Source organism: Podarcis raffonei, chromosome 1, assembly GCF_027172205.1.
Source record: "Podarcis raffonei isolate rPodRaf1 chromosome 1, rPodRaf1.pri, whole genome shotgun sequence".
NCBI classification, from domain to species: Eukaryota; Metazoa; Chordata; class Lepidosauria; order Squamata; family Lacertidae; genus Podarcis; species Podarcis raffonei.
In genome coordinates, this window is record NC_070602.1 from 64,008,111 (window position 1) to 64,035,881 (window position 27,771).

Genomic DNA, 27,771 nt, shown 5'->3' on the forward strand with positions numbered 1-27,771 from the left:
AAACACCAATCTCTAGGATAAAAAGGAAATAGTGACTCAATAAATATTAAAATAAAATGAGCCACACTTTTAGCATTGTCAATAGTTCACTAAAATGGCAAGTAGCTCTTTTGCCTTCAGTGTTGAAATAAATGTCTGTTGAAGACAAGAAGCCCTTTTGGTCATCTGGACATGTGATTAGATATTATCCCACTTTACCAGAAGGGAGAAAATAGAATTTTTCTTGCCATGCATGTCCTATTCTGGGGAAAGTAAGGAGGGTATTTAAAGTCCTTATTAACGAACTATATATACTACCAGCTCACAGTGTGGCTTCCCAAAATTGTTTTTTCATAGAGCTCAGGAGTCGGGATGAACAAATCTGTCAGTTTCTCATTTTTACCATCTTAAATTCAGTTTACATTTCTGCAGCGATTTGCTATTTTAAAAACCCACCATGAAAAACCAGTATTTTAATGTGAATTTCTCCTCATTAAACACCTTTTTGTATGCAGTTCTGACAAATATACACATTTCTGCAAGCCACTTCCCCTAATACAATGCATTTTTGTGTGCTAGAGGCTCTCTTTGTTTCTTTCCTAAAGACTTTATTAGAGAAAAAGGTGACTAGGTTGACCCTGGCTAAAGGGCGAAGGTTCCACTAGAGCAGGGGTGGTCAACCTTTTTATACCTACCACCCACTAATGAATCTTTCTTGATGGTAAAATTTCCTTACCGTCCACCAGTACTCGATAGAAGGAAGATTCAGCTTGTGCCATACTACCCACCTAGAATCCTGAAACACCCACTAGTGGGTGGTAGAGACCAGGTTGACAACCCCTAGAATCATAGAATCATAGAATCATAGAGTTGGAAGAGACCACAAGGGCCATCGAGTCCAACCCCCTGCCAAGCAGGAAACACCATTAGAGCACTCCTGACATATGGTTGTCAAGCCTCTGCTTAAAGACCTCCAAAGAAGGAGACTCCACCACACTCCTTGGCAGCAAATTCCACTGTCGAACAGCTCTTACTGTCAGGAAGTTCTTCCTAATGTTTAGGCGGAATCTTCTTTCCTGCAGTTTGGATCCATTGCTCCGTGTCCGCTTCTCTGGAGCAGCAGAAAACAACCTTTCTCCCTCCTCTATGTGACACCCTTTTATATATTTGAACATGGCTATCATATCACCCCTTAACCTCCTCTTCTCCAGGCTAAACATGCCCAGCTCCCTTAGCCGTTCCTCATAAGGCATCGTTTCCAGGCCTTTGACCATTTTGGTTGCCCTCCTCTGGACACGTTCCAGTTTGTCAATGTCCTTCTTGAACTGTGGTGCCCAGAACTGGACACAGTACTCCAGGTGAGGTCTGACCAGAGCAGAATACAGTGGCACTATTACTTCCCTTGATCTAGATGCTATACTCCTATTGATGCAGCCCAGAATTGCATTGGCTTTTTTAGCTGCCGCGTCACACTGTTGGCTCATGTCAAGTTTGTGGTCAACCAAGACTCCTAGATCCTTTTCACATGTAGTGCTCTCAAGCCAGGTGTCACCCATCTTGTATTTGTGCCTCTCATTTTTTTTGCCCAAGTGCAATACTTTACATTTCTCCCTGTTAAAATTCATCTTGTTTGTTTTGGCCCAGTTCTCTAATCTGTCAAGGTCGTTTTGAAGTGTGATCCTGTCCTCTGGGGTGTTAGCCACCCCTCCCAGTTTGGTGTCATCTGCAAATTTGATCAGGATGCCCTTGAGTCCATCATCCAAGTCGTTGATAAAGATGTTGAATAAGACCGGGCCCAAGACAGAACCCTGTGGCACCCCACTAGTCACTCCTCTCCAGGATGAAGAGGAACCATTGATGAGCACCCTTTGGGTTCGGTCAGTCAGCCAGTTACAAATCCACTGAGTGGTAGCATAGTCAAGACCGCATTTTACCAGCTTCTTTACAAGAATATCATGGGGCACCTTGTCAAATGCCTTGCTGAAATCAAGGTAGGCTACATCCACTGCGTTCCCTTCATCTACCAGGCTTGTAATTCTGTCAAAAAACGAGATCAGGTTAGTCTGACATGACTTATTTTTCAGAAATCCATGCTGACTATTGGTGATCACAGCATTCCTTTCTAGGTGCTCACAGACTGTTTGCTTAATGATCTGCTCCAGAATCTTCCCTGGTATTGATGTCAGACTGACTGGGCGGTAATTATTTGGGTCCTCTCTTTTCCCCTTTTTGAAAATAGGGACAACATTTGCCCTCCTCCAGTCTGCCGGGACTTCGCCTGTTCTCCAGGAATTCTCAAAGATGACTGCCAGTGGTTCTGAAATCACATCTGCCAGTTCTTTTAATACTCTTGGATGCAGTTCATCTGGCCCTGGAGACTTGAATACATCTAGACTAGCCAAGTATTCTTGTACTATCTCCTTAGTTATTCTGGGCTGTGTTTCCTCTGCTGAATCATTTGCTCCAAATTCTTCAGGTCGGGCATTGTTTTCTTTATCGGAGAAGACTGAGGCAAAGAAGGCATTGAGGAGTTCAGCCCTTTCTGTGTCCCCTGTTTGCATTTCACCATCTTCTCCTCTGAGTGACCCCACTGTTTCTTTGTTCTTCCTTTTGCTACGAACATACCCATAAAAGCCTTTTTTGTTGCTTTTAACCTCTCTAGCAAGCCTGAGTTCATTCTGTGCTTTAGCTTTTCTGACTTTGTGTCTACACGTGCTGGCTATTTGTTTGAATTCCTCTTTGGTGGTTTCCCCCCTTTTCCATTTTTTGTACACATCCTTTTTTAATCTTAACTCAGTTAAAAGTTCTTTAGATAGCCACCCTGGCTTCTTTAGGCACCTTCCATGTTTCCGTCTCATTGGTATTGCCTGAAGTTGTGCTTTTACTATCTCCCTCTTAACAAACTCCCAGCCATCATGAACTCCCTTTCCTTTTAGTATTACTGTCCATGGGATCTCACCAAGCACTTCCCTAAGTTTTATGAAGTCGGCTTTCTTAAAGTCGAGAAATTGAGTCCTAGTATGCTTGGCTGCTCCTTTCCGCTGTATAGTAAACTTCAGAAGAGCATGATCACTCGCGCCTAATGATCCTTCCACTTCTACCCCACTAACCAGGTCATCAACATTGGTTAGGACCAGATCTAAAATGGCTGTTCCTCTTGTTGCTTCTCCCACTTTCTGGACAATGAAGTTGGGATACTGCCAGGGAGATAGAGTCCATCTGAGCTGCCAAGCTCGGTGCCGGACGATCCATCGACCTCCCGTAGTCACGCAGTATCAGCAATTTAGCGACACTAAGCCTCTGGCTGAGTGCACACTCTGACAGCAGAATTCACACAGCAAAAGGTTGCACAAGCATGAGAGCAGAATATGCATATTTACAGTTTATTAGGCGTTGGTCAGAACAAAGGAGACATGACCGTCTGCTCCGACTGCTCAGGCAAAACAGCAGAAAAACGAAACGAACTTACAACATAAACATCCTGTGAGACAGGAACTTACGCAGGCTGTTATACAAACATCCTGCTCCCTTTTAAGGTGGAACGGAAATATCCTAACATCCTCCCCCTTTCCGTGTAACCTGTAGTACCTGTGGTTCAACCCAATTGCAACCTTTGTGCGTAAACCTTCAGTTGTTCTCTGTTAACAACCTTAGACAACAGATCAGCAGGAATTTCATTTCCTGGCATGTAGGACACCTGAATGAGTCCTTTCTGAATACACTCTCTTGCACGATGTAGCTTAATCTGCAAGTACTTGGTCCTTTGCTTGCAACTCTCTGAGTTCAGCAAAGCCAAACAAGATCTATTGTCTTGATACACTTGTATAGGACATTTCACAGAAACCCCAATGTCCTTAAACAGTTGCATCAACCATTCACAATCCATGAGTGAAAATGACAGAGCATTGAGTTCTGCTTCACAGGAACTTAGGCTAACTGTCGTCTGCTTTTTGCACAACCAGCCAAACAGGCAGTGGTTGTACATGTAGCATACTCCAGAAGTGCTTGTACCATCCGTGGTGTCACTTCCAAAACTTGCATCTGCAAAGATTTCAAGACCTCCAGTCTTCTGACTGGTGAACCTCAGCCTGTAGTGCATAGTCCCTTTCAAATACCGGGCTATGCGCTTCAGAGCTTTCCAATCCTGAACAGTAGGATTGTTAGCATGTCTGCTAAGCAGGTTAGTGCTTACAGCAATGTCAGGTCTTGAACATCTAGCAATGAAATTCAACTTGCCTAGAATGCATCTGTACAGCGTTGTGTCAGAAAACGCTTCAGCAGTACTGTCTACCAGGTAACCTGTCACCATCGGTGTGTCTGCTGGGTTTGCATCAACCAAATTCAACCTGGTTAATACATCAGCAATTTTCTGTGTTTGGTGTACCAGAAAATTACCTGCTTGGTCCCTCTCCACCTGCAGAGAAAGATAGTTGGATACCTCACCAAGATCCTTCATGTCAAAGTGCTCCTTCAGCTGAGCTAGGGTGCTTTGGTAGAAAGCCTGATTCTTCCAAAACATCAGAAGATCATCAACAAAACATAAACAATACAGTTTGTTTTGCCCCTCCTCCTTGACAAACACACACGGATCAGCTTTGCCCTGGTGAAAACCTAGAGAAAGCAACGTTTCAGTGAGTTTTGTGTTCCAACACCTGGCACTCTGCTTGAGACCATATAAGGATTTCCGCAGTTTACAGACCATTCCCTTCTGTATCTGCATCCCGTCAGGTGGAAGCATGTACAGCTGCTCGTTCAAAATCCCGTACAAAAAAGCTGTATTAATGTCATGATGGGAAACATGCAGTTTCTCCTCCGCAGCGATCTTGAGCATCAGCCGAATGCTCTCATATTTGACCGTGGGTGAGTAGGTCTCGTGGTAATCCTGTCCTGGTACCTGTGAAAAACCTCTGGCAACCAATCTGGCTTTGTGTCTGACAACCTTGCCATTCTGGTCTGTCTTGGCCTTGAAGACCCATTTGCTGCCAACCAGTCTCATCCCTGGGACTACCGGTACCAGCTCCCAGTTCTGGTTCCTGTTCAAGGAATCAACTTCAGCCTTCATGGCATTAAGCCAAGGCTCAGCATCTTTAGAGGTTAACTCCTGAACCTCTTTGAAGCTTGAAGGTTCCCACACCTTCTCTGAGCTACTAAGAACAGCAGTTGCCGTCTTAGCAAACTCATCAGCAAATCTCTTTGGAGGTTTGCCTTTGGTCGCCCTTTCAGACCTGCGAACCAGACGCAAGTCTTCTGGACTCATCTCCTCTTTCTTAGGAGAAAAGTGACCAATGGTGAACAGTGGTTCTTCCAGTTCATTGTCAGACTCATCAGATGGTCTGACTGAGGCCTTTGCGCTCTTGTAGTCTGCTGTGTCATCACTGTCACTGACAGCAGCAGCAGCGCCGCCCACTGAACTGGAATCCGAACTCTGATCATCATCATCATCATCATCATCCTCAGTTTCCTCAGCTTGATCTGCTTTCTTCACATCACCTTCATCCTCCTCTGGGTAACTCTGGAAAATTCCCACATTTCCCCCCCACTTAGGATTGTACTCAACACTCCTTGTGAACTTTATGGATTTAGAGTTAGTCATCCATACTCTGTATGCACCTTTCTCATACCCCATGAACAAACCATGTGCCCCACGCTTCCCAAGCTTGTTGCTTTGTGGGGTGTGTACCCACATGTCAGAACCAAAGATTCTCAAGTGCTTGGTGTTAGGTTTCTTACCAAACATTTTCTCATAGGGAGTGCAGCCAATAGGTGATGACAGTCTGCGATTAAAAGAGTAAACAAAATTCGAGAGAGCCTCCCCCCAAAACTTCTCAGGGAGGTTGGCATCATGCAACAAGGTTTTTATTCCTTGCAGCAACGTTTGATTTGCTCTCTCCGCAAGCCCATTCATCCATGGCGATCTAGGCGTTGACAAGTCATGCTGGATTCCCTTCTCAGTCAGGAAAGCTTCAAACTGCTGAAAAGTGAACTCCCCGCCCCGATCAGTAAACAGACAGCCAATACGTTTACCATGAGCATTCTCCAACCAAGCACAGAATGCCTTGAACCTAGGAAACGCTTGCGATTTCTGCTCAAGCATAAACACATGAATGTACCTGGAAAAAGAATCAATTAGAACCATGAAGTACCTTGCTCCTCCCAAAGAGGGCGCTAGAGGCCCAACCAGGTCTGCGTGGACTAGCTGGTAGGGTTTGGAAGCCTGCCTGCTAGACTCCTTGCCTTTTGGAGCAACCTTCACCTTGTTCTCTGCACAAGATACACATTTCATGTGAAATTTACAAGGTTTGATGTCCAAACCTTCAACCAACTCAGGCATCTTGGCTAGCGCTTGCCAAGAGAGGTGACAAAATCTGTGATGTGCATCGTGAATGCATCCTGCATGAAGAACCTTGTTAGTTTGTGCAACACAACAAGAATCAGCATTAGATATAACAGCATTGTCCTCATAAGTTAGACAGAACAAACCATCCAACAACTTTGCATGCAAAAAGTCCTCTTTGCCTTTCCTGATGACACAGACAGTCCTCTTGAAGGAAACCTCAAAACCACGCCCAGTCAGCTGTGGTACACTAATCAAATTGTCCACAGCTCCTGGAACAAAAAGAACATTACTAATGGTAGTATGCAGACTTTCAAGTTTCACAGTCCCAACTCCTGTAGCTTGCAAAGTCCTTCCATCAGCCAGCTGGACCTCTCCATCTTGAGGTGTGAAGGAGACAAACAGATGGCGGTCTTTGGTGAGATGGCGCGTGGCCGCAGAGTCAATAATAAACCTGGCCTTCCCCTTCGAAGCAGATTTGCTGGCAAACAAAACCTTGTTTTCCACCAGCGTGGGCTTTTGCAGCTTGCCTTTAGCCTTTGGTGAAGCTGTGCCAGCAAACATAGCCTTGTTTTCCACTGGCGTGGGCCTTTCACCCCCCCTTCTGCTTCGGGCCATCTGCAGGCTTTTTCCTTTGTTTACTTCTGGCCTTCCGGCCTCTGCAAAGTTGACCTTGGCTCCCATGGGAAACAGAGCTCTCAGCTGCCGACTCCTTGGCTCCCCCTGGAGGCTGGAATGCTGCCTGGGATGACATCACAGTCAGCTCCCCCTGCAGCTTGCAACCGGTGCCCTCGGCATCCCTGCATTCACTAGCATTCTGGGAAACAGCCAGGACCTCCGATGCATTCAAACACTGGGCTGGGATTATTGGCTGGTGGGCCTTTTTCAAAGCATCCCACATGTCACGTGCCGTGAGATTTCCAGCAAGCGTCTTTATTTCCTCCAGAGAGACAGATAAGACTATTACGTCAATGGCCTTCGAATTCTGGCCCTGCCATTTCTCTGTCCGAGGAACTGGAGGGGCTTCAGAGACAGTATGCCATACTCCAAACTGACGCAGTAAACTCTCACACCATTTTGCCCAGGTCTCATAATTGTCCCGATTTAATTTTGGGTACTCAGCAGCTTCAGAGGCTTGGAAAAACTCCATTCCACCTCTTAACGCCAGCCGTGAGCCTTTATGCCACTTCAGAGACTCCTTATCTTGGCTCTCATAAATCACGAAGCTTGCTTGGCTCGGCTCCCAGGCCAATTAGGCCAGCCGGACATCAAAAGCTCTTGCCGCGGCAAACAGAAAAGCCTCTGCTTTCGCTTTTCCAACACATACCTCAGCAGTCTGTCGCAGTCTTACTCTCCTGCAAGTGCCGTGAATCTGGGCCCGAAACCTATTGTTGGGATACTGCCAGGGAGATAGAGTCCATCTGAGCTGCCAAGCTCGGTGCCGGACGATCCATCGACCTCCCGTAGTCACGCAGTATCAGCAATTTAGCGACACTAAGCCTCTGGCTGAGTGCACACTCTGACAGCAGAATTCACACAGCAAAAGGTTGCACAAGCATGAGAGCAGAACATGCATATTTACAGTTTATTAGGCGTTGGTCAGAACAAAGGAGACATGACCGTCTGCTCCGACTGCTCAGGCAAAACAGCAGAAAAACGAAACGAACTTACAACATAAACATCCTGTGAGACAGGAACTTACGCAGGCTGTTATACAAACATCCTGCTCCCTTTTAAGGTGGAACGGAAATATCCTAACAGTCTGCAAGGCCAGTGAGGAATCTGTTTGACCTTATGCTCTTGGCTGAGTTTGACATCCAACAAATATCCGGGTAATTGAAGTCCCCCATTACTACTATCTCCCTTCCTTTTGCATGCTTGGCCATCTGTTCCAGGAAGGCATCATCTATGTCCTCCATTTGGCTTGGGGATCTATAGTAAACTCCCACAATGAGGTCACTGTTATTCTTCTCTCCCTTAATTTTGACCCAAATGCTCTCACTTTGGCTTTGAGGTTCTAAATCTTGGATCTCTTCACAGGTATACACATCCCTGACATATAACGCCACTCCTCCTCCTTTCTTGTCTGGTCTGTTTCTCTGAAATAGATTGTATCCCTCCATTATTACATTCCAATCGTGGGACTTATCCCACCAGGTTTCAGTGATTCCTATTATGTCATATTTAGTTTGCTGTACCAAGAGCTCAAGCTCATCTTGTTTATTTCCCATACTTTGTGCATTAGTGTACAGACATTGAAGTCCATTAATCATTCCCCCGTGTCTCTTATTTAAGGATTTTTTCCTCCCACCACTAGGTCTGCGTGCTGTTTGCTCCATTCGGTCTATGACATTTGGATGATCATCTTCATCAATTGATAGACTCCTACCTTCAGGAGCACTGTCTCCCTCCCCCACATTAGTCAGTTTAAAGCCCTCCTGATGAGGTTTCTGAGATTTTTTGCAAAAACATTCCTCCCAACCGTTGTGAGGTGCAGCCCATCGCTTGCCAGAAGTCCATCTTCAAGAAACTGCATTCCGTGATCTAAGAATCCAAACCGTTCCTGTTTACACCATTTGCGAAGCCAGTTGTTCACTTCCACTATTTTTCCCTCTCTCCCTGGGCCACGTCGTTCAACTGGGAGGACAGATGAGATGACAATTTGTGCATTTAATTGCTTCAGTTTCCTGCCCAGAGCCTCGTAATCTCTTTTGATCTTCTGGAGGCTATTGCTTACAGTGTCATTGGTTCCCACATGAACCAAGAGGAAGGGGTATTTGTCAGTGGGTTTTATGATTCCTTGCAGTCGTTCAGTTACATCTTGGATCTTAGCCCCGGGGAGACAGCACACTTCCCGAGACATCTTGTCAGGCCCACAGATCACTGCTTCTGTTCCCCTCAGTAGGGAATCCCCTATCACCACTACACGCCTCCTCTTAGGTCTGGTCGGGGTTCTTCCGTGAGCTGTCCGTTCCAAGGTCGCCTGCACATTCCCTGAGGACTGCCTTTGCTGCTCGTCTTCATATACCTGATCGACTGTAATGAGGGAGAGATCCTCAAATGGAGTCTGCTCTTCGTCTTCCATGCTAGGGGAAAGGACCTCAAAGCGATTGCGTATTTCTAAACAATCAGAGCGAACCCTGGGCCTCCTACTTCTTTGAGTCACGTTTCTCCATATATCTGGCTCCTGTGTTGGTGAACTAGCCTCCTTCTCAGGGGAGTCCCCTGTCTCCTCCTTGGTGGAGACGGTGTGCTCTGTTGCTTCCAAGAAGAGCTCCAGCTCTCTAATTCTTTGGAGCGTAGCTACACGTTCCTCCAGTTGCTGGACTTTGTCTTTTAAGAGGGCAATCAACATGCAATTGCTGCAGGTAAAGCTGCCTGCAACCTTTGGCAAGATGGCAAACATTGCGCAGGAACCACAGGCGACTGCAGCTGTTCCCTCACCCTCCATCTTGAGAAGGTGTCGTTGGGGGTGACTACAGCGGTCCTCCATCATAAAAAGCGTGAAGACAGGACAAATAAATCCCCCCAAATAAACCTATATCTCTCCCAACAAACGTTTGAGACTAGCTCCCCTAAATCTAAAAGATGGATCAAACTGCGCGCGCCGCTAGGCGCATGCCGCTGCCCTACAAGCTCTGACAAGCTCCTCCCACAGCTAATCACCTACCTCAACAGAAGCCCTGCCCCCTCTGACCTTTGCACAGAGAAAGCAGCTAATCAGCCACAAGGAACTCACACAAGAAAACCCTTTTTGTTCCTTCTTCAGCTGCTGCCCTACAAGCTCTGACAAGCTCCTCCCACAGCTAATCACCTACCTCAACAGAAGCCCTGCCCCCTCTGACCTTTGCACAGAGAAAGCAGCTAATCAGCCACAAGGAACTCACACAAGAAAACCCCTGCACTAGAGGGTGCTCCACAGCTTAATCAGTAAGCAGTGCAGAGGTTTCTGCAACCATTGCGGGTAGGGTGCTTCTTGAAGAAATCTGTACAGCAGCTACTTGGGTGTTGGTGCATACTTTCACACACAGTTAAAAGTGAACATCCTTGCCTCAGCTGATGTGGCCTTTGGCTGGAGAGAGTTGGCTGCAGAGAGTTATTCATTGGTAGAACACCCTATATACCTGAGAACCCATTCACTAGGCTACTGCTTTTCTATATCACAGTAGACTGTCTTCCTTGCTCTCGCAGACAAAACAAGAGTTTCTTGCCACACATGTCCTGGTCTGGGGGGAGTAAATAAGGTGTTCTTTGGTTCTTTCTGCTAGACAACAAGTCATATGTAAAGTATACAAAGGTTCGCAAGATTGAAGTGCTGTTGGTTTATGTAGTCTCAATGGATTTCTTTTTCCCAGGGTTGGCATTGTTTGTTTCATTGATAACAATTTAGCTTTTAAGGAAGGATTTGCTGCTCTTTCCAGTTCCGTCTGCCCAGTCTGCTCTGGGAACCCCTCCTGACGAGCGGGAGGGAATGATCCTAAATTATTCTAAATCCCACCCTTGTTATCCCAGAGAAGTCAGGATTTTCAGTTATTTCTTTTGCCCTGTATCCTGAGCAAAATGCCAAATGCAAATTAAGCCCATTTTCAATTTTATATTCTCTTTCATTTTCCAGACTTCAAACTTTGTTTCCAAAGTCTGCTTTCCCATTGCAAGAGTTCTTTCTTTGGGTTTAACTCAATGCCAAAAGGGTATTTTTCCCCCCTCATATTACTAATTGCAATATTCATGGGGCATAACACAACCATAGCTTCAAGCAGTGTTTGGAACAATACGAGTAGGATGTGATTCATCATTATTTGCTCATTTTATAGGAACAACGCTTTCTGAAGAAGCACTAATGCCTCTGATTTCATTTTCATTTTTTTTTCTTACCAGCTGATCTCTCTCCAAGTCTTCCAAAAGACAGATTTCGACCCCCTTTTCAGTGAACAGTCTTCTGGCAGCAAAAGGCAAATTCAATGCCATGGTGCACCTTTTTAAATAAGGAAAACGTGTATACAGTATACGGCTCTGTTTGCATTAAGTTTTCAACACTTGAAGGGATTGAAGTGGCACATTACAAACAGGGCAACTGTACTCTTCATTAGAAATATCAATTAACCCAGCACTGCTGTAACCTGAAGTGTAGTTTATCCTGTTGATGGCTTAGGAGTCGTAAGTCCAAGCATCACAGGGGAGTATTTATGAAGTAAAGTGGAAATGGTTCCAGGTTTGGAAATAACTAATCCTGTCTACAGGGAGCAATTTCAAGACTGGTGATTCCTCAGCTGTACAGAATGGCAGCACAGCATCTCTGCAGAATGACAAAGACAGTGAGTGCTCTTCCACAGCCACACCAGGCTGATGTACCAGTTTTATTGGTGAGCACTAGATTCCTTGCTTTATAATTCCTGCTTTTAAAACCCAATGGTTGCGTTTGAGGGTGGTATTTTATGGCAAATATTATTACTGTCTGAATTTTGTATGGTTATTTTATTGTGAGCTGATATGGTCAAGGGGACAGCTAATTAACAAATAAAAAAGAGCAATAATTAGGAACCTGGCAAGGGAAGGTATAAGGTGAGTGAACAATTTCACAGCAATGAAAGAAAGTTTCAATATGCTTCCTGCATATTGAAGGGAAGCATGAATGCCTTTCAAGCCCCTTTGCCTACAAAACACGCCTCTCTAAATGTGTCAGGTGCACTGAAAAAGTTATCAGCTACCGTTGTTGGCATCCATCTGTCTCTGGAGACAATGGAGGAGTGGGCCTTTGGGGTGAAGTCAAACGGTTGGAGAGTTACAAGCCTGGATAGTCTATACAGTATAGGCAACTGTGTCATTCTCCACTCCTAGCCTTGGCATATCAGCAGCCAACCTCGTGCCAGATATTGCTAGCCTACAACTGCCATATCCAGGACGTTCTCAATAGCATCACCACAATTTTGGAGTGTCCTTCCCTAACAGAGCAGGCTGTCACTGACCCTGACGGGTTTCTTGCACCAGTTTAAATGCAACTGTTTACTCAGGCCTTTGGTTAAACTAGTTATGGGGCTGGCAGCCTGCCTTTGCTGACCATGTTTAATGTTGTATGTGATGTGGTTTGTGATACCAGTTTTACTATAGACTATGTATTCGATATCATATTTAATTCCCTTTAGGATGTGAACCACCTTGGGAGGGCTGCATATTCCTGATATACAGCTATACTAATAAATAAAGAAATCACCAGCCCTGCTTACCTTGAGCCCAACAACATCTAGAGAGAATTGAGTTGGCTATGTACCTTAGCACTCGAGTGTTTACATATCTAAATTGGGGGGAAATAAAGATTGTGATGTGGGTTTACTTACCGTTCCAGAAAATGCTGGAATTCTTTTTGGTGTGTTTTCTTTTCTGAATCAGCATCACCGTTTGCCTTCGGGAGTCTCTTCACTTTCTGTTTCCTTCCTGGATCAACTTTTCTAGAGGAAAGTAAAGCATGTTGTTTGAATGATTTTTCTAACCAAAAGAACTTCCAAGAGAGTAAAAACATCCTGCTTTGTAGTTTGCAGTGCAAGTCTGAAAAAACATGAAACACAGCTACACAATCTCAGCAGACAAGGCAAATCTGTGCTGTTTCAACCTTTTGATGTTTGCCATCCTCGGCTCCTTTGGGAAGGAAAGGAAGGATAGGATAGAAATTAATTAAACAAACAAACAAACAAACAAAATATTCACTCTTCACTCCACATCTTATTCCTCGTGGCATCAATGTTCACAGCCATGACACTAGCTTGATCATTATAAGAAACACTGATGCTACAATGCTACGAGTTATTTTCCCTTTCACATGGCGGAAATACACAGCACCACATATATACGTTTATTTGTACTTCTTAAAGTACCTGAATCCTTCCTAACCTACTTCATATGTGTAAATTTTCTACATTTTCATAAAGGAAATGTGCAGAAACTACACAAGGTTGAAATGAAATGCCCTCCAAAATTTAGCACCCTATTTGGAGTGGGTGTGGGGAAAACCTTTTGAAATTGGTTTTCCAGGGTTTGCTCACCCCAGTGGCAAACACCAATTCCCTGCCTTTTTTTATTGTAAGAAATGAAGGTTTATCACCAGCTGTGATAGCAAAGCTAGCAGCAAAAGCAAGAGCCCTTCTTCACAGCTACTAGCTTGGCTGCCATCGCCACCCTTGCTCACTTGACACAACACCATTCCAGTAACATTTGGGGATGGAAAATGGTGGCACCAATTGGGAAGAACTGCTGCATCTACCACCATGGACCACAGCAAAACAACAATGTCTCCTGGTTAACAAAAAACTTCACTGACACTTGCTGCCTGAATAGACATCCTACCACCACCATCACCAAAACCATTTGAAAAATGTATACACAATGATTGCATATACCGGTACATCTATATCAATAGCTGGAATCCATAGAACTGCACAACTCACCCTTCATGGTCAATAGGGCAGCTGTTCTCCATGCCATTTGGCAATCTGATTTTTTTTTTAAAAAGCAACTTTCTAAACACTTCATGATATGTCATGAAGGTCAGTTGTTGAAAGGAAATACAACACCCCACTGGGCATGTCTAAAGACACTGAGTATGCCTGAAGTTTTTCTTGGGATCCTACTGTGCTTACATGAAATAAATGCGATATGTATATCACTTTTACATCAAGCTATATGGAATTTATATCCTATGTCCTACACCTTTGAAACAGACTCCAGTGGAACAGGGATCAGACAATCTTTCCTTCCCAATTCTCTCCTTCCAACAGGAGATCAAACTGACAAACAGTGGAGAAGTGGCAGCAATAACACCAGTGTTAACCTATAATTGACTGCGACTGCACCTACAGTTGGGCTAAGTTCCTAAAGTCTGATTATGGCCTCATTCTGGCACCAGGCACATACCTATATTAAGCCCAGCTCTTTGTTGCATCAGCCACGGGGATCACAACCCACACCCCAACCCCAACTCTCTTAAATGACCTAAATTGGAAATTCAACAACTTCATAAAAGCTAGTTTGGTTTGAGGAACTTCAGATCTAGAGGAAGAACTTTTTAAAAAGCTGATACCATTCATTAAATTTCTCTGTAAAAAGATCTGAACAATTTTAAGAACAGCATATTCACATTTTAGATCTGGCAGAGGGAGAACTAATTATGAGATGTATGCGTCGAAGATTTCAATTTCAGGCTTGACTTTACTTTGAAGATTATTTTTTTAACTTTATCATTTTTGCAGGCAGCTCAGTGGACAGCCGATCTGAATGCTACTCATTGTTCAGTGATGTATGAAGTGTATTTAATCAATCTGAAAAAGTAATATTAAACCATTATCAAAAAGTATCAGATGTTCTAAAAACCTTAAAAGAAAGGTCAAAAGGTGACATCTCTGCTAACAATGTGAGAAACAATGTATTTAACTTATTCTTTACATCAAAGCTTTTCACTGCTATATGAATATTCAAAGTCCTGTTATATAAAATGAACATATAAAATCTGCTCTTTCCAAGCATAGTGCTCACTGTTTTCAAGCGGTTTATCCAAATAGATATAATTTATATTCACAGATATGTTGCATCCAACAAATATGGAAACAGCTTCAAGTGAAACTCTGTGGGAATCATTGTGCAAAAAGGCAAGCTATGTGTCCGTAAAAGTTCTTTACAACCTTGTAATCTGCTAGGGACATGATTCTAAATCATTCCTGTAATTTATATACTTCAGGCTATCTCCAGTTGTCTTCCTTCCATTTTTTTACATGTTGAAAACAGAAAAATGTGCTACCATTAGAATGTTACCATTGCAAGACCTACTGGAAGGCACATTCCCATCATTACCACAAGAATTGGATTACCTAGTGCACATCTAGCCTTAATGCATGCCAGACATTTAAAACTCATCTTGTCCCTTGCCAAAATGAAAAGTGTAGTTTGCCTAAGGGTGCTAGGAATGGTAACATTGTAAGGGGCAAATTGCATTTCCCAGGATTATGAGGGAGGAAAATGTGCTTTAAGTATATGGTGGTCTTAACCCCTATCTGTTGGGTTGTACACACTCCATTCTTAATCTAGTGTGATGTAGGCAGACAGCAACCTGTTGCTAATATGGGTGCATATCCAATAAGGATACAAGTAACGTGTAAGATTGTGATTCAACACTCAGATCTTCCCTACTTGATCAAAGCAACTGCAGACAAATTTCTTCAGTAATCCTGGTGATGCATTTATGTATGTATGTATGTATGTATGTATGTATGTATGTATATTATGCCCTTACAGAAAACATTAGGGTGATATACAACAATATAAAAACATTTAAAACTATATGGCACAGTCATTAAAAGGGTTACATTATTAAAGTGGCAGGACCATGGCAAGAGGATAATATTCACCCTACCTACTTCCAGATTGCTCCTCTCTTCCCATTTGAAGCAAAGTCCAAGTTCTGTGTATGCCTTGCTGTGTGTGTGTCAGGCTGATGGCCACCTGAGACAGTCGCATGGTTGCCACAGAGGCCTGAACTGGACCCAAGGCATCTTCAGTGTAGATGCTGAAATCGCCCGGCACAACTGTCCTGGGTTCTTCTAACACCATGTTTGGAGATAATTTTGGCCAGCTTGGCTGAGGCGGCTGTTGGGCAGCAGAGCGGATAGTACACCAACAGCATCCCTAGCTTGTCTCTTTGTCCCAGCGCCAGATTTAGACCCTCATTTTCTGTTCCAAGGAGAGGTTTCCCGGTGATGGAGCGTGAACTCCTGTGGACCACAGCAACTCCCTCAGCCCACCCCTCCAGTCTGGCTTGGCATTGCATCAAATACTCAGTTGGGCAGAGATGGGTTAGGTCTGGCTCTCCTTGCTTCCTCACCCAGGTCTGCCTGCTCATTCACAACTAAATCATGGATTATCATTTAACAATATCACCACCAGACTTTTAGGCACAGAGGTAGAGCTCCCAGTGTATCAAGCATAGATTGGGGCTTGGTGAGGGGAACAGGATGAAAGCACCTGTAATCCTCCCTTTGGCATTCCCTCCTTCAGCTGTGCCTGTTCCTCTCCTCAATCATAGAGATAGGCTGTGCTACTGTGTCCCCTTCAAGATCTCTTCTTGCCAGGCACCTTCTGCCTGAAATCCACTCACTTGAAGATGGTCACAGGTGCTCAGGCAAACAAAGAACCCAGTCACAGACCTATTATTGCCAGTACACACTAAAAGGGCACCTCACAGCAATTAATCTCCAGCTGAACTTCTTTCACAGGCATTCTCCATCCCATCATCCGCCTGGGACACTGCAGACATAAAACGTCCAATCCTCCCACCCAAGGGATTCCAACTCCCAGGGTCCCAATGGTCTCCTATGTAAGGCCAAACAGCACATCTAAGCCTCATATAGCAATACAATGCAAACAATGCTCCGAGGAGGAGTAAAAAGGGTGGGGCCCTCACATCTAGTCTACCTCCAATGGGACAACTCCCTTTGGTGTCACCCAAAGGGCCTTCTAAATGCAAACTGCTCTCCTTTGATTGCAGAAGGGGATGGCAATTAGGACAACTCCAGATATTAAAAATCAAGCTTGCTCTTCCCAACTAGACAGGGGAAATTAAATAAAAACCCAACTGGCTTGCCAGTGGATAAAAAAGGGAATGGGTAAGTCAGGTGCTTAGACTCTCTCTTCACTTTCCAGCAATCACTCACATACCAGGAGCCACAGAAGATCTCAACAGCATCCTCCTATATGATAATTCCATAGCATCTCCAAAGAAACAGGTGGGTGGGTCCTATAAGCTCATCCATGGTATCAAGTCGTGAGCTTGAAAGCTTGTTGTGATAACATACTAGTTGTAGTGGACACATGGCTGCCAAAATCTGCACAACTGCAGCTGTTAAAAAAGTGCCAGAATTTTTATGATGGCCTTGTAGCCAGTCTCCAGGTGGAGATAACATTCACATGAGCATGGCCAGCCCAGTGGCATCATACACTTTGAAATGTAACCACAGGGAACTAAGTCAGTGTTCAGAATGAGTTTTCTTTACCACCACAAAGTAAAATAGACGGCTACTTCTGGAGGTTGGCAACTTTTCAAGTATAAAGTTGAAAGCAGTAAAAGATTTGGAAATTACAAATTACAAAAACTTTACTGTGCTCATTAGATTATGAAAATTAACTATCATTTTCTTACTGTTTTTTAGCCACAGTTGTACAGTCGGGTCCAAGAACAAAGATGGCTTTGCTTTTGTCCTGTTCTCCATTTTTCAAAACCCTGAGCCTCAGAGGCATATAGCTGTCTGACTTCTTACCAGTAGGTTTCTTCAAGGGAGGGCTGTTTGGAATCAGCAAGCCTTCAATGGGCCAGTCAAAAGCCTTTCAAAACATAAACAAAGCGTTTATTCCATTTATAAGAATTACAACGATACAAATAACAGCTAAGAGTGACCAAATAACTTCACACATACAGTATGTATGCCAATTCAGGATCTCCATATTGCAGGGCTAGGGAGTGGACTGACACTATGAGAATAAGGGCTTGCTGGAGGCTGTTTAGTTTAATTTTAAAGTATATAAGCTAGTCTTCAACCAAAGGTTGAAGGATTGAGATAGGGAGTAGGGAACTGAAGGATCAGTTATATCATAGAGGATCATTTTATGGAACATGGAAGGAAATCTTCACCCTAAACTGTCTTATGGTACAATCCAAATCCTGAATCCATTCGGCTGGTTGTTGGCATCTATCTGTCTTGGGAGACAGTGGAGGAGTGTTTCTTTGGGGGTAAAGTCAAACTGCTGGAAGGTTACAGGGCCTGCTGTGACTGTAGAAACGGATATGGGAGAAACATGTTTTGTTGCAGCATCTGGCTGTGCTTGCAGATGCACCATGGCGTTTCTTTTGAGTTAGGATACAGCACATTCTCCCAGCCCCTGCTCTGGTGGAAGGGTGCCCAAGCCAGTGGAAATCAATCAATCCAGCATTATTTACCTCAAAAGGGAAAAAAAGAGATGGGTGGGGCATTGGTCAGACTACTGAGAGCCTATAGCCACTACTCTGTGATTGGGCACAAGAGAATTGCTCTGCCCATTGCACTGGCTTGATTAGACAATCCTACATGCACTGCAACCTTAATATTTAGAAGGGAATATTTTTTGTACATTCAAATTTGCTTAGACAGTTTACTCAGTTGAGAACAAGAAAAAATACTGTGCATGTGCTGACCATAAGCATTTACATCAGACCATGAATGTATGTAACAAATTAGTAGCAAAAGAAATGTTTTAGGATTGGTTTCCTGGCATATGGAACTAAGCAGAGAAATCAGCAAAATGACACTTGGCCTCTGTTAAAATGAATTTAATGAAAAGAATTACGCACAATGGTGCATGTATTCTGGATAATCAGAAAAATAAGAGTTTGCTGGGGAGGAGAAAGGAGAGGGTTAGGTGTGAGGAATGATCAAATTCATGCCTAGTGAAACTCTCTGGATTGTGATCTTAGTAATTATATATGTCATTTCTAATATGCAATGAACACAGTAAATGTTTTTCACACTATTAGTGTGTATCTGCGAGTGTATATTTTAAATGTAAGCATAAAGATATGCCTTTTAAGTGTACTCAAATAGCTGTGCACATATCTGCACATGTGTGGGCTGCACTTTACCAAATTACCTGGTTTAGTTCTCCATTTGGAAGCACAGGCCACATATAGGTCAACTTATTCCACAAAGGATTGTCCACTTTTGACTGTTTCCACTGACCAGGCTTACTTGTTCCTCCATGTTTAATGGCCCACCTGTAACGGAACAAAAGGAGTCTATTTTCTTATCTGAAGTATCAGCAATTGTCTTCTTAACAAATACATTTCTGACTGGGAGCAATTCTTGAGCAGCTAAATTGTAACTCCTTTGATTGGATTCTCTTAGATCTAGGACATTCCCAAGTTGATGTCATAATATCCATGTTTGAGCCTGATATATATATATGCACTTGGCTGCTCTGTTGGGTTTTTTTCCTCCCTCTGCTGGCTTTCATCTTCATTACTCCTGCTTAGTTAATTTAATAGATACTGATTTGATTGTTTTTCTATTTTAGTCTTTTACAATGGATTTGGATTTTATTGCTAGTTGCTTCTTTTGATTCAGAAAGGCAGGATACATGAAATCCCAGTCCAGCTACATTTGGTCCATAACTATGAAGGAGCTGGAATGAAACTGAAGGAAGTCTTGGGTTCCTTTGCTCCCTGTTCCTCCTGTTGTTTCTCTATGCTGCTGGAAGGCATACCTATTATCAGCATTCAGTTTCACTTCCCCAAAATCCTAGTTTGTTATACAAATAAATAAATAAAACAGGTTCGGTTTTTTTTAAAAAGCCACCTTCACAGCCCATTGCTTGAAGTTGTCTTGTTTGAATTATATGATCAAGGAATGAAGCAGGTAGAAGGATTCCTGAAAATGTACTGATTTTAGAGATGGGCAGCATGGCAGCAAAGTGTGAGATATGACCATACTTAGTGCCATTTCTCATTTCTTTTGATCAAGCAGCTACACACAACACACACACACAAATACACACAGAGACCATTCCTCCTCCTCTCTCTCTGCCAAATGAGAGGAATGCTGTTGCTTTCATGTCCTTATCAGCTTCCTTGAGGCATATCACTGGCCACCATCGCATGGAGACAAGTGACTTGCCCTAAGCCACAGACTGAATACAAGGCAGAGGTGGGGTATGAGACCCAACCACTCTTTTGGTATTGGATTCGCTGCTGTAATGCAATGCACATTTCACAAACAAAACAATTTAATTTCCAAGCCAGAGCATTGCAAATTGATTCTCCTTGAATTAGTTTACCATCAATTCATTACCTCTCAGATCACACTCCAATTAACTCCTCTTCAATTAATCCCCAAAGGACTAATTTCCCCTCTGCCCTCCCAAAAAGAAGGGCGTTGAAACACACACACACACACACACACACACACACACACACACACACACACCATAGCCAACAAATGCAGCCCTATCCTCTTCTCTGCCTGTCTCTTAATAAAGAGGTGTGGTGGGAGGAAACTACCGGGAATAACCTTGTCTGTGCTTTATAGTGACACAGAAATAGAAGCACCTACACAAAGCAGAGGCTCAGTATATAGCACCTTGATTTTAAAGTGCTGGGTCTCTTCTCTTCCACCCCCCACCCATGGCAGATGTCAGTGCAAAGCACACTGCCTAGCTAGAAAACTCTTGGTGATTTAGTTCCTTTTATTTTAAAGATAAAGACAACTATTTTCTTTGCTTATAGAACTGTGGGAAGGGAGGGGGGGTCACTGCCATCCTGTTGAACAAAAGACTCTTGGGGATCCAGTTGCACATCAGGAGACTTGTGGGAATTCTGCTAGGTCTTGGGCACTATTGTTGATGAACATTTGCAGTGCGCACCACACGGCTTTTCCTGAAAGAGCGATTAAGCTGCCAGGCTTCAACGCAGTATGAGTTTTAATAACTAAGTTCAAGCCCCCTGAAAACTGTGTTTTATAAATGAAAAGCTGACAATCTGTGAGCTGCATTGGCATAGGTAACAATATAATGACTGTATAAGTGCCTAAAATGAAATCTGCCCTTAGTGGCACATTATCTTCTCTTTCGGTTTCTGCCTGTGTTTTCAAATAGCATCTGTAATTGAAACCCAACATTTCTCGTTTGCAGCCACTAGGTGGAAACAGCGATTCGTGGAAGTACAGTTGAGAGGCATTTCTTTTGAAAAGCTGCATCACATTTAATTCTACTTAATGTTATTTTATTTCTTTTTTTATTTCAGACAGCCCTAACATAATTGCTTCCCCCCCCAGATGTCTCACGAAGAAGTAAAATAGAACTCCTTGTGCCCCAGATAGCTGTCAAATCTCTCTTTTTCAAGCATGCGTGCAAAGGACAAGGCAAGGCTAAAAACAAAGTGACATACTTTTTAACCCCATAATCAATAGGTATGCTATGACTCTCTGTGATTATAAAGAAGCAAAGGAAACACTAGCTATATAGTTTCATCTGAAGTTATCTGGACTGCTGTGATTTTGACTGTTTTCTATCCCTTGTTTATATTTTGCAATGTTTTACTGAATGCTCTGATCTCCCTGGTGCAGTAAAGTGGGATATATATTTGATTTTAAGTAAATAAATATTACCCAACATTTTACCACTTCTGACTCAATATGGACAAATCTCAGTGCTTATTGTTTGCTGTTGAACTTTGTAGGTAAATGGGGGGGGCATTCTAATTAAAGTACAATCCCATGCATGTACTTAACAGTAAGTCCCACTGTGTTCAGTGGGTCTTGCTCTCAGGACAGTTTGCATAGGAGTGCTGCCTTATTTCTATTTCCACTTAATTGTTTGTGGCAATCTACGCAATTATGTAAAAATGGGGCCACAAATGGTGTTCACTATGAAACTGCCCTAAACTTTCACGAGCATTAAGGGCTGCTAGCTCAGGAGTAGAAATTATTATACTTAAATATAAGTCCCTGCTGAATAATTATAACTTTATCAGAAAAGCAAAGAAATCTGTAAGGATAAATTTACTAAGATCCTGAAGGATTGCAATATTTCAAATCATGACAATTAGAGCTATATCTGGCTACAGAGTACATTTATTTCTGCTTTTAACTGTATTTTTAATGTAATGGAAACTAAGGTGTTGGCTTACTATGGCCTGCCCATAATGTATATGTCACAGGTGGGCCACAAAGCATGTTAGCAAAAGGCAGACTACTCAATCGCATTAAAGAATTCTACAAAAATCAGAAGCAATTTGTCCATCCAGGAAGTGTGGAAATCACAGAAGGACCCAGTATAGATTGCATGCCACCCTTCCGATCTAATAACATATTTTTATTTTACAATATTGTTGCATGAAGTGAGCAATTACCCTTCAGTCATTGGGAAGGAGGTTAATCACTCACTGACTGGAATGGCTCTATATATTCTGAGATGCTGCAGCCTCAACTGTGGGTTGCTCTTGGCCAGGCACTGTCCCTGGAAAATGATGTTATATATCGGAGAACAACTTACAAATGATATATGGAAGGGACAACAGAAATATTGTGGTCTTCTCAATATTGCTTCATGGGACATATAACTCCATAGCTGTGAAAATGCATTTCTCTTGAATTTTCTAATCTTGCAAACCCTTACTCACAAAGCTTAGTAGTCCTTCCTCCCACTTGCTAAGGGTTCAACTAGGAGTGGGAAAAGGACCCCAACCACCCAATGCCCAAAATACAACTGTCCTCTCTTAAGTAGTAGAAATGATGGAACTGACCCTGACTGAAAACTGAAAGGAAAGAAACAGGGGGGCAATTTATGTTATCTTCAAGCTGAAGAACAATTAAACAACATGCAGTCTGGACAACTGTGTCAGGTAGGGAAAGTTTCAGAGGAAAGGCAGCTTGGCACAGAAACATAGGATTGTAGAACTGGAAGGGACCCTGAGCGCCATCTTGTCTAACCCCCCTGCAATGTAAGAATTTTGCCCACAGCCATCCCTGGGTGGACTCAAACCACCAACCTTCTGGTTAACAGCCAGACACACTGACCCATTGCACCATGATGAGTGTAGGTAGGAAAACAGGTAGCGGTTCAAGAAACAGGAGGATGTCACAATGCAGTCTTGTGCACGGGCAGCTAGGGTTTGGGGCAAGTTGTTCAGAGCTACAACACAGAAACAGGTGACACAAGGTGGGGACTTGTGTCTTGTGTCATTTGGCCCTTTCTTCAGCACCTCCAGCTTCCTGAGCAGCTTCTTTGTCCTTTTTGCCAACTCGGCAGCATGAAACAAACACCCTTCCACACTTGGGTTCAATTGCCATGATGCTTCAAAGGAACATTTTCCCCCCTCCTTTTGTCAAAACATTCAAGCAAGGGAAGGCCTGTGTTTCAGTACAAGCTTCGCTTGCAGAAGGTCTCAGCATGTTCAGTCCCCAGAGGGTAGTACTGGGAGAAACTTCTGCTACATGGCTGGAATGGCTGGAAGCCCTGGAATGGCTGCTTCCAGTCAGTGTAGACCATACCAAAGTAGAAGGCAGGTTTCTATGTTTCTAAAGTACTATTTTTTCTTCCCATTTTCTAAAGGAGTTGTGGTTTGTAGATTGATTTCAACAAACAAGATACAAAAGAGTTAAAGGAATGGAGCTTTTTTAAAACTTAAAATTAAAGCTGACCTTTTCTGTCTTCTATCAAGTAACAATTACATTGTCTTAAATCTCATAATGAAATAAAATGAAGTGCAATATGTAATCTGAGCATGATATTCTACGTAATAATTACCTTGGTGAACACCAGCCCAAATCAGCATGCTTCTAATAAACAGGTAGGGGGGGAAATAGCAGATTTGCATACTATTACTGACAAGGACAAATAGTGTTTCTCTCATACATTTTCTTCAAGAATATTGTGGCCCATTTGCATTATTTATGTTTGGTAGAAATAGGCTACCATTATCAAAGCAGGACCTGCCCCCTTCTTCTCTTCAGTTCTTTGAATCCTGCCCCTCTTACCAGCACTATACCAGACCTCTGTTAGATTTTTTAAAAAGCTGCTACAACAGACTGTATCTCCACTGCACAGGTATTTCCTCTGCGGACTATCTTTTAGCAGCAATGTGTAGCACTACTAATACTCAGTAAAAAAAAATTGTAAAAAATTTGGTGATGGTACTTACATCTTGAGAACTTGTAAAATGTTTCTCCTACCCTGCTCTCCATATTCCTGTGCCCTCTCCTTCATTTCATACCCTCCAACATTTATCTGATGAAAATAGGGACGTCCCATTCCATAATGGTAATTTTAATAATTATAGACATCTTACTGGGTTGCCCCAGCCACTCTGGGCAGCTTTCAGCATATATAAAAACATAATAAAACATGAAACATGAAAAAACTTCCCTATACCAGATTGTCTTCAGACAGGTCAGGGATTGGATAACTCTATACCCTCCAACATGCATCCAATGAAAATAGAGACATCCTGAGAAAAAGTGGGACATTCCAGGATCAAATCAGAAACTGGGATGGCTTCTCTAAATCAGGCATGTCCTTGGAAAATAAGGACACTTGGAGGGTCTGTCATTCTCTGTTGAGTTTATGATGACCTTTTAATTATAAAGTTGATAATAAAAATAAAAACACAATAAAAATGGAATTGTTTAACAGTTTATAAATGATGTTTATTAATTTGAGTTTCAAAGACTTTAAAAATTAAGACTGGTGCCAGTCCCTGTCACAAAATGGTTACTGTGGGATGTGTTGCATAGCAAAAAAATGTCTGCCGTTGGGGTGTGGCCTAGCACAAAATTAGAAAGAGCAGAATCATTGGTGCTTGCACTTGCCCTTCCTCAGGCTTATCAAGGAAAGTCAACACTATGTCCTGCTGGTCCTGTTTGTAGCAATCACACCAAAATGATTTTTCCATATACTTATAATGATAGTTTTCTTATCTAATAACAGCATGGTATCAGGGAAAGTATACAATAGGGCCATCCCCATTCTGTCTTTCACATGCAAAGAACCCATGCAAACACTCACAATACATATACAGACACACTTGCATCTTCCTGTCTCTCTCATTCACTCATTCACCTCAAATACGTACAGTTACACATTTATGTATCCCTCCCTCCCCCCCACACCACATTTATACATACCTCCCCCTTTTTCTCTCTCTCATACAAAACACCTAAGAACCTAAGAATCAAGCCAGTGGTCCGTCTAGTCCAGCATCCTGTTCTCACCGTAGCCAAATAGATATACACCACACAGTTGGTTGTTGTTGTTTAGTCGTTTAGTCGTGTCCAACTCTTCATGACCCCATGGACCACACATAGATATCTCCTTCTCTGTTCAAGTGCAGCTCTCCCCTCCCCTCACAATACATACATTGTTTTCTCTCACATACAGATAGACAACATATAGATCTCTTCCTCCCTCCTGGCATGCCTGAGCATGTGGGGATACCCCACACACTGCTCCTTCTTTCCCTCCCCAAACCATTTTTTAAAAGCAAGCCCTAGCACAGGATTGTCCTAGCAGAACTCCCAGCTTGGTTTTTGCCACAGATTTTAATGCGTCCTTCTCATTTGTTTGTGGGGAGGTTAGGGTGATATTTCATTTATTTGTTTAGGTTCGTCCTACTTGTGGTTGACATGCTAAGCCAAACCATGACTTGCATGTTTGCAATAAGACCTGTTTTGGTTTAGCATCGGGTATGAACAAGGGGACGCGGGTGGTGCTGTGGGTAAAAGCCTCAGCGTCTAGGGCTTGCCGATCGAAAGGTCGGCGGTTCGAATCCCCGCGGCGGGGTGCGCTCCCGTTGTTCGGTCCCAGCGCCTGCCAACCTAGCAGTTCAAAAGCACCCCCGGGTGCAGGTAGATAAATAGGGACCGCTTACCAGCGGGAAGGTAAACGGCGTTTCCGTGTGCGGCTCTGGCTCACCAGATGCAGCTTGTCACGCTGGCCACGTGACCCGGAAGTGTCTCCGGACAGCGCTGGCCCCCGGTCTCTTGAGTGAGATGGGCGCACAACCCTAGAGTCTGTCAAGACTGGCCCGTACGGGCAGGGGTACCTTTACCTTTATGAACAAGGGCAATGGGGGCACTTCTTTCCAACCCTGAACTTTCCAACGTCAGTGCTGGGACAGGGCTGCCTTAGTCAAACTCTACACCCTACCAATTCACCAAGCCATATCAAAGTTCCATGAAATGTGAGTGCATGTTCGATTTGGCCCTATCTTGAACCCAATGGGATTCACTTTCTTCCCTCTGTCTTTTTTGAGCTTGAGAGATTAGACATTTTCAGTGGAGTGGAGTCTATCCAAACCAAATCACAACCAAATATACAAAACTATGCAAACATTGCCAGGGTCTCTAAAACATATAAAATACAGCCAAGCAGTTATATGCTGTAGTCTTGGAATTATATACATTTACATAAGTTTTCGTCATATTTAGGCAAAGGCAGTTTGGCATGGAGAATCATAAAGGAAGATCCTCTCAAGCGGCTGATTGACTTTAAGAAATAAAAGTGAGTAAACTAAAACCGTCTCTCCTTATAATGTAATTTACATATTTATGTTACTTCATAGATGGTAACAGTACATACTAAAGTAACAGAACAAAGTAATAGCCACATTCTTTTTTTTCTTTTGGTAAGCAAGCGGGTAGCATTTTGTCACACACAAATTCTGCAGACACACAAGTCCTGCAGATCTGAAATTCTCTCTCTTGCTGTCACTCTGCCATTCTCAATAAGGAAGTGAAGACCTAGGCATGTCATGCACATTAGGTGAAGCCAACAGCCTCCGGGGACAGGTGCTTCCCACACAGTTTAAAGAAATACTGGGCTAGCCGAACAATGAAATATTAGTCACTGTTCTTCCCCATGCAGTCCGAACTGGGATGCAATTCTGATCTTTTCCTAAGAATAATGAAACTGAGCACCATATTAGACACATTGCTTTCTTATGGGTGTATAACTGTTATTTTAACTATGTTTCTAAAGAAGTAAACACCTCAGAGGTTTTAAAATATGTTACTGAAAATAAGACCTATTTATTTTTAGTTTGCCCGACGTTTTTAGGCAGTACAGCAGAGATAGATAGAAAGAGAGCATTTCCCCTCATAAAAGCATCATTCAGGATTATAGAGATACTGGCTCGGTGCTGATATAGTACATACTTGGGATGTAGAAAGTCTCCAGGAAGCACTGATACCCTGGAGAGCTACTGCCAATTCAGTGTAGTCCATACAGAGGTAAATGAACCAATGATCTGACTTGGTAGAAGGCAGCTTCCTGTGTTCCTAAAGCCCTTCTAAGTATAGGAACTTACTTAGGAACTTGTAATCCAGGTACAGCAGTGAGCCACAGTCAAAGTAAAGTAGTAAAGTAGCCATGCCAAAATTACCGGGCAATCAGTGTACAAGATCCAAGCAAGTCACTGTAGGAAAGGCAAAATCTCCCACAGCCCCACTACTTGCATTCAGGTATAAACGTCTCCTATCTCATTTGCATTTTCTCCCTATGACTGGAATTTATAAGTGAAGATTAAAGGTACTTTCATTAAAGGTAATTTCAGAAGTTTTTTTGCTGGATTTTTTCATCTGCATTTAACATCACACCAACCTTTGGGTAGTATATTCAAATGTAAATCATATTCCACTTAGAAATACTGTCTTGGTGCAGGAAATAAAATGTTTCATAGCGGAGAAGGTGAATGATAGATAGATAATAGATGATAGATAGATGATAGATAGATGATAGATAGATAGATAGATAGATAGATAGAGATAGATATAGATAGATACAGATAGATAGGTAGATAGATAGATGATAGATAGATAGATGATAGATAGATAGATAGATGATAGATAGATAGATAGATAGATAGATAGATAGATAGATAGATTGTTTGTTATTATACC

General features: G+C 42.9%; 1 protein-coding gene across 4 annotated transcripts in view; it reads right to left on the reverse strand.

Moving 5' to 3' along the window:
- Positions 1 to 27,771, reverse strand: part of DCDC1 (doublecortin domain containing 1) — a 262,066-nt gene that overhangs the window by 42,822 nt on the left and 191,473 nt on the right. For all 4 annotated transcript variants that reach the window (XM_053389861.1, XM_053389869.1, XM_053389854.1 and 1 more), the window contains exons 20-23: positions 18,974 to 19,097; positions 17,493 to 17,674; positions 12,649 to 12,759; positions 11,189 to 11,288 (exon numbers count right to left, since the gene is read on the reverse strand). In XM_053389861.1, coding sequence (XP_053245836.1) covers positions 11,189 to 11,288; positions 12,649 to 12,759; positions 17,493 to 17,674; positions 18,974 to 19,097 — 517 coding nt within the window. The remainder of the gene's footprint in view (positions 1 to 11,188; positions 11,289 to 12,648; positions 12,760 to 17,492; positions 17,675 to 18,973; positions 19,098 to 27,771) is intronic.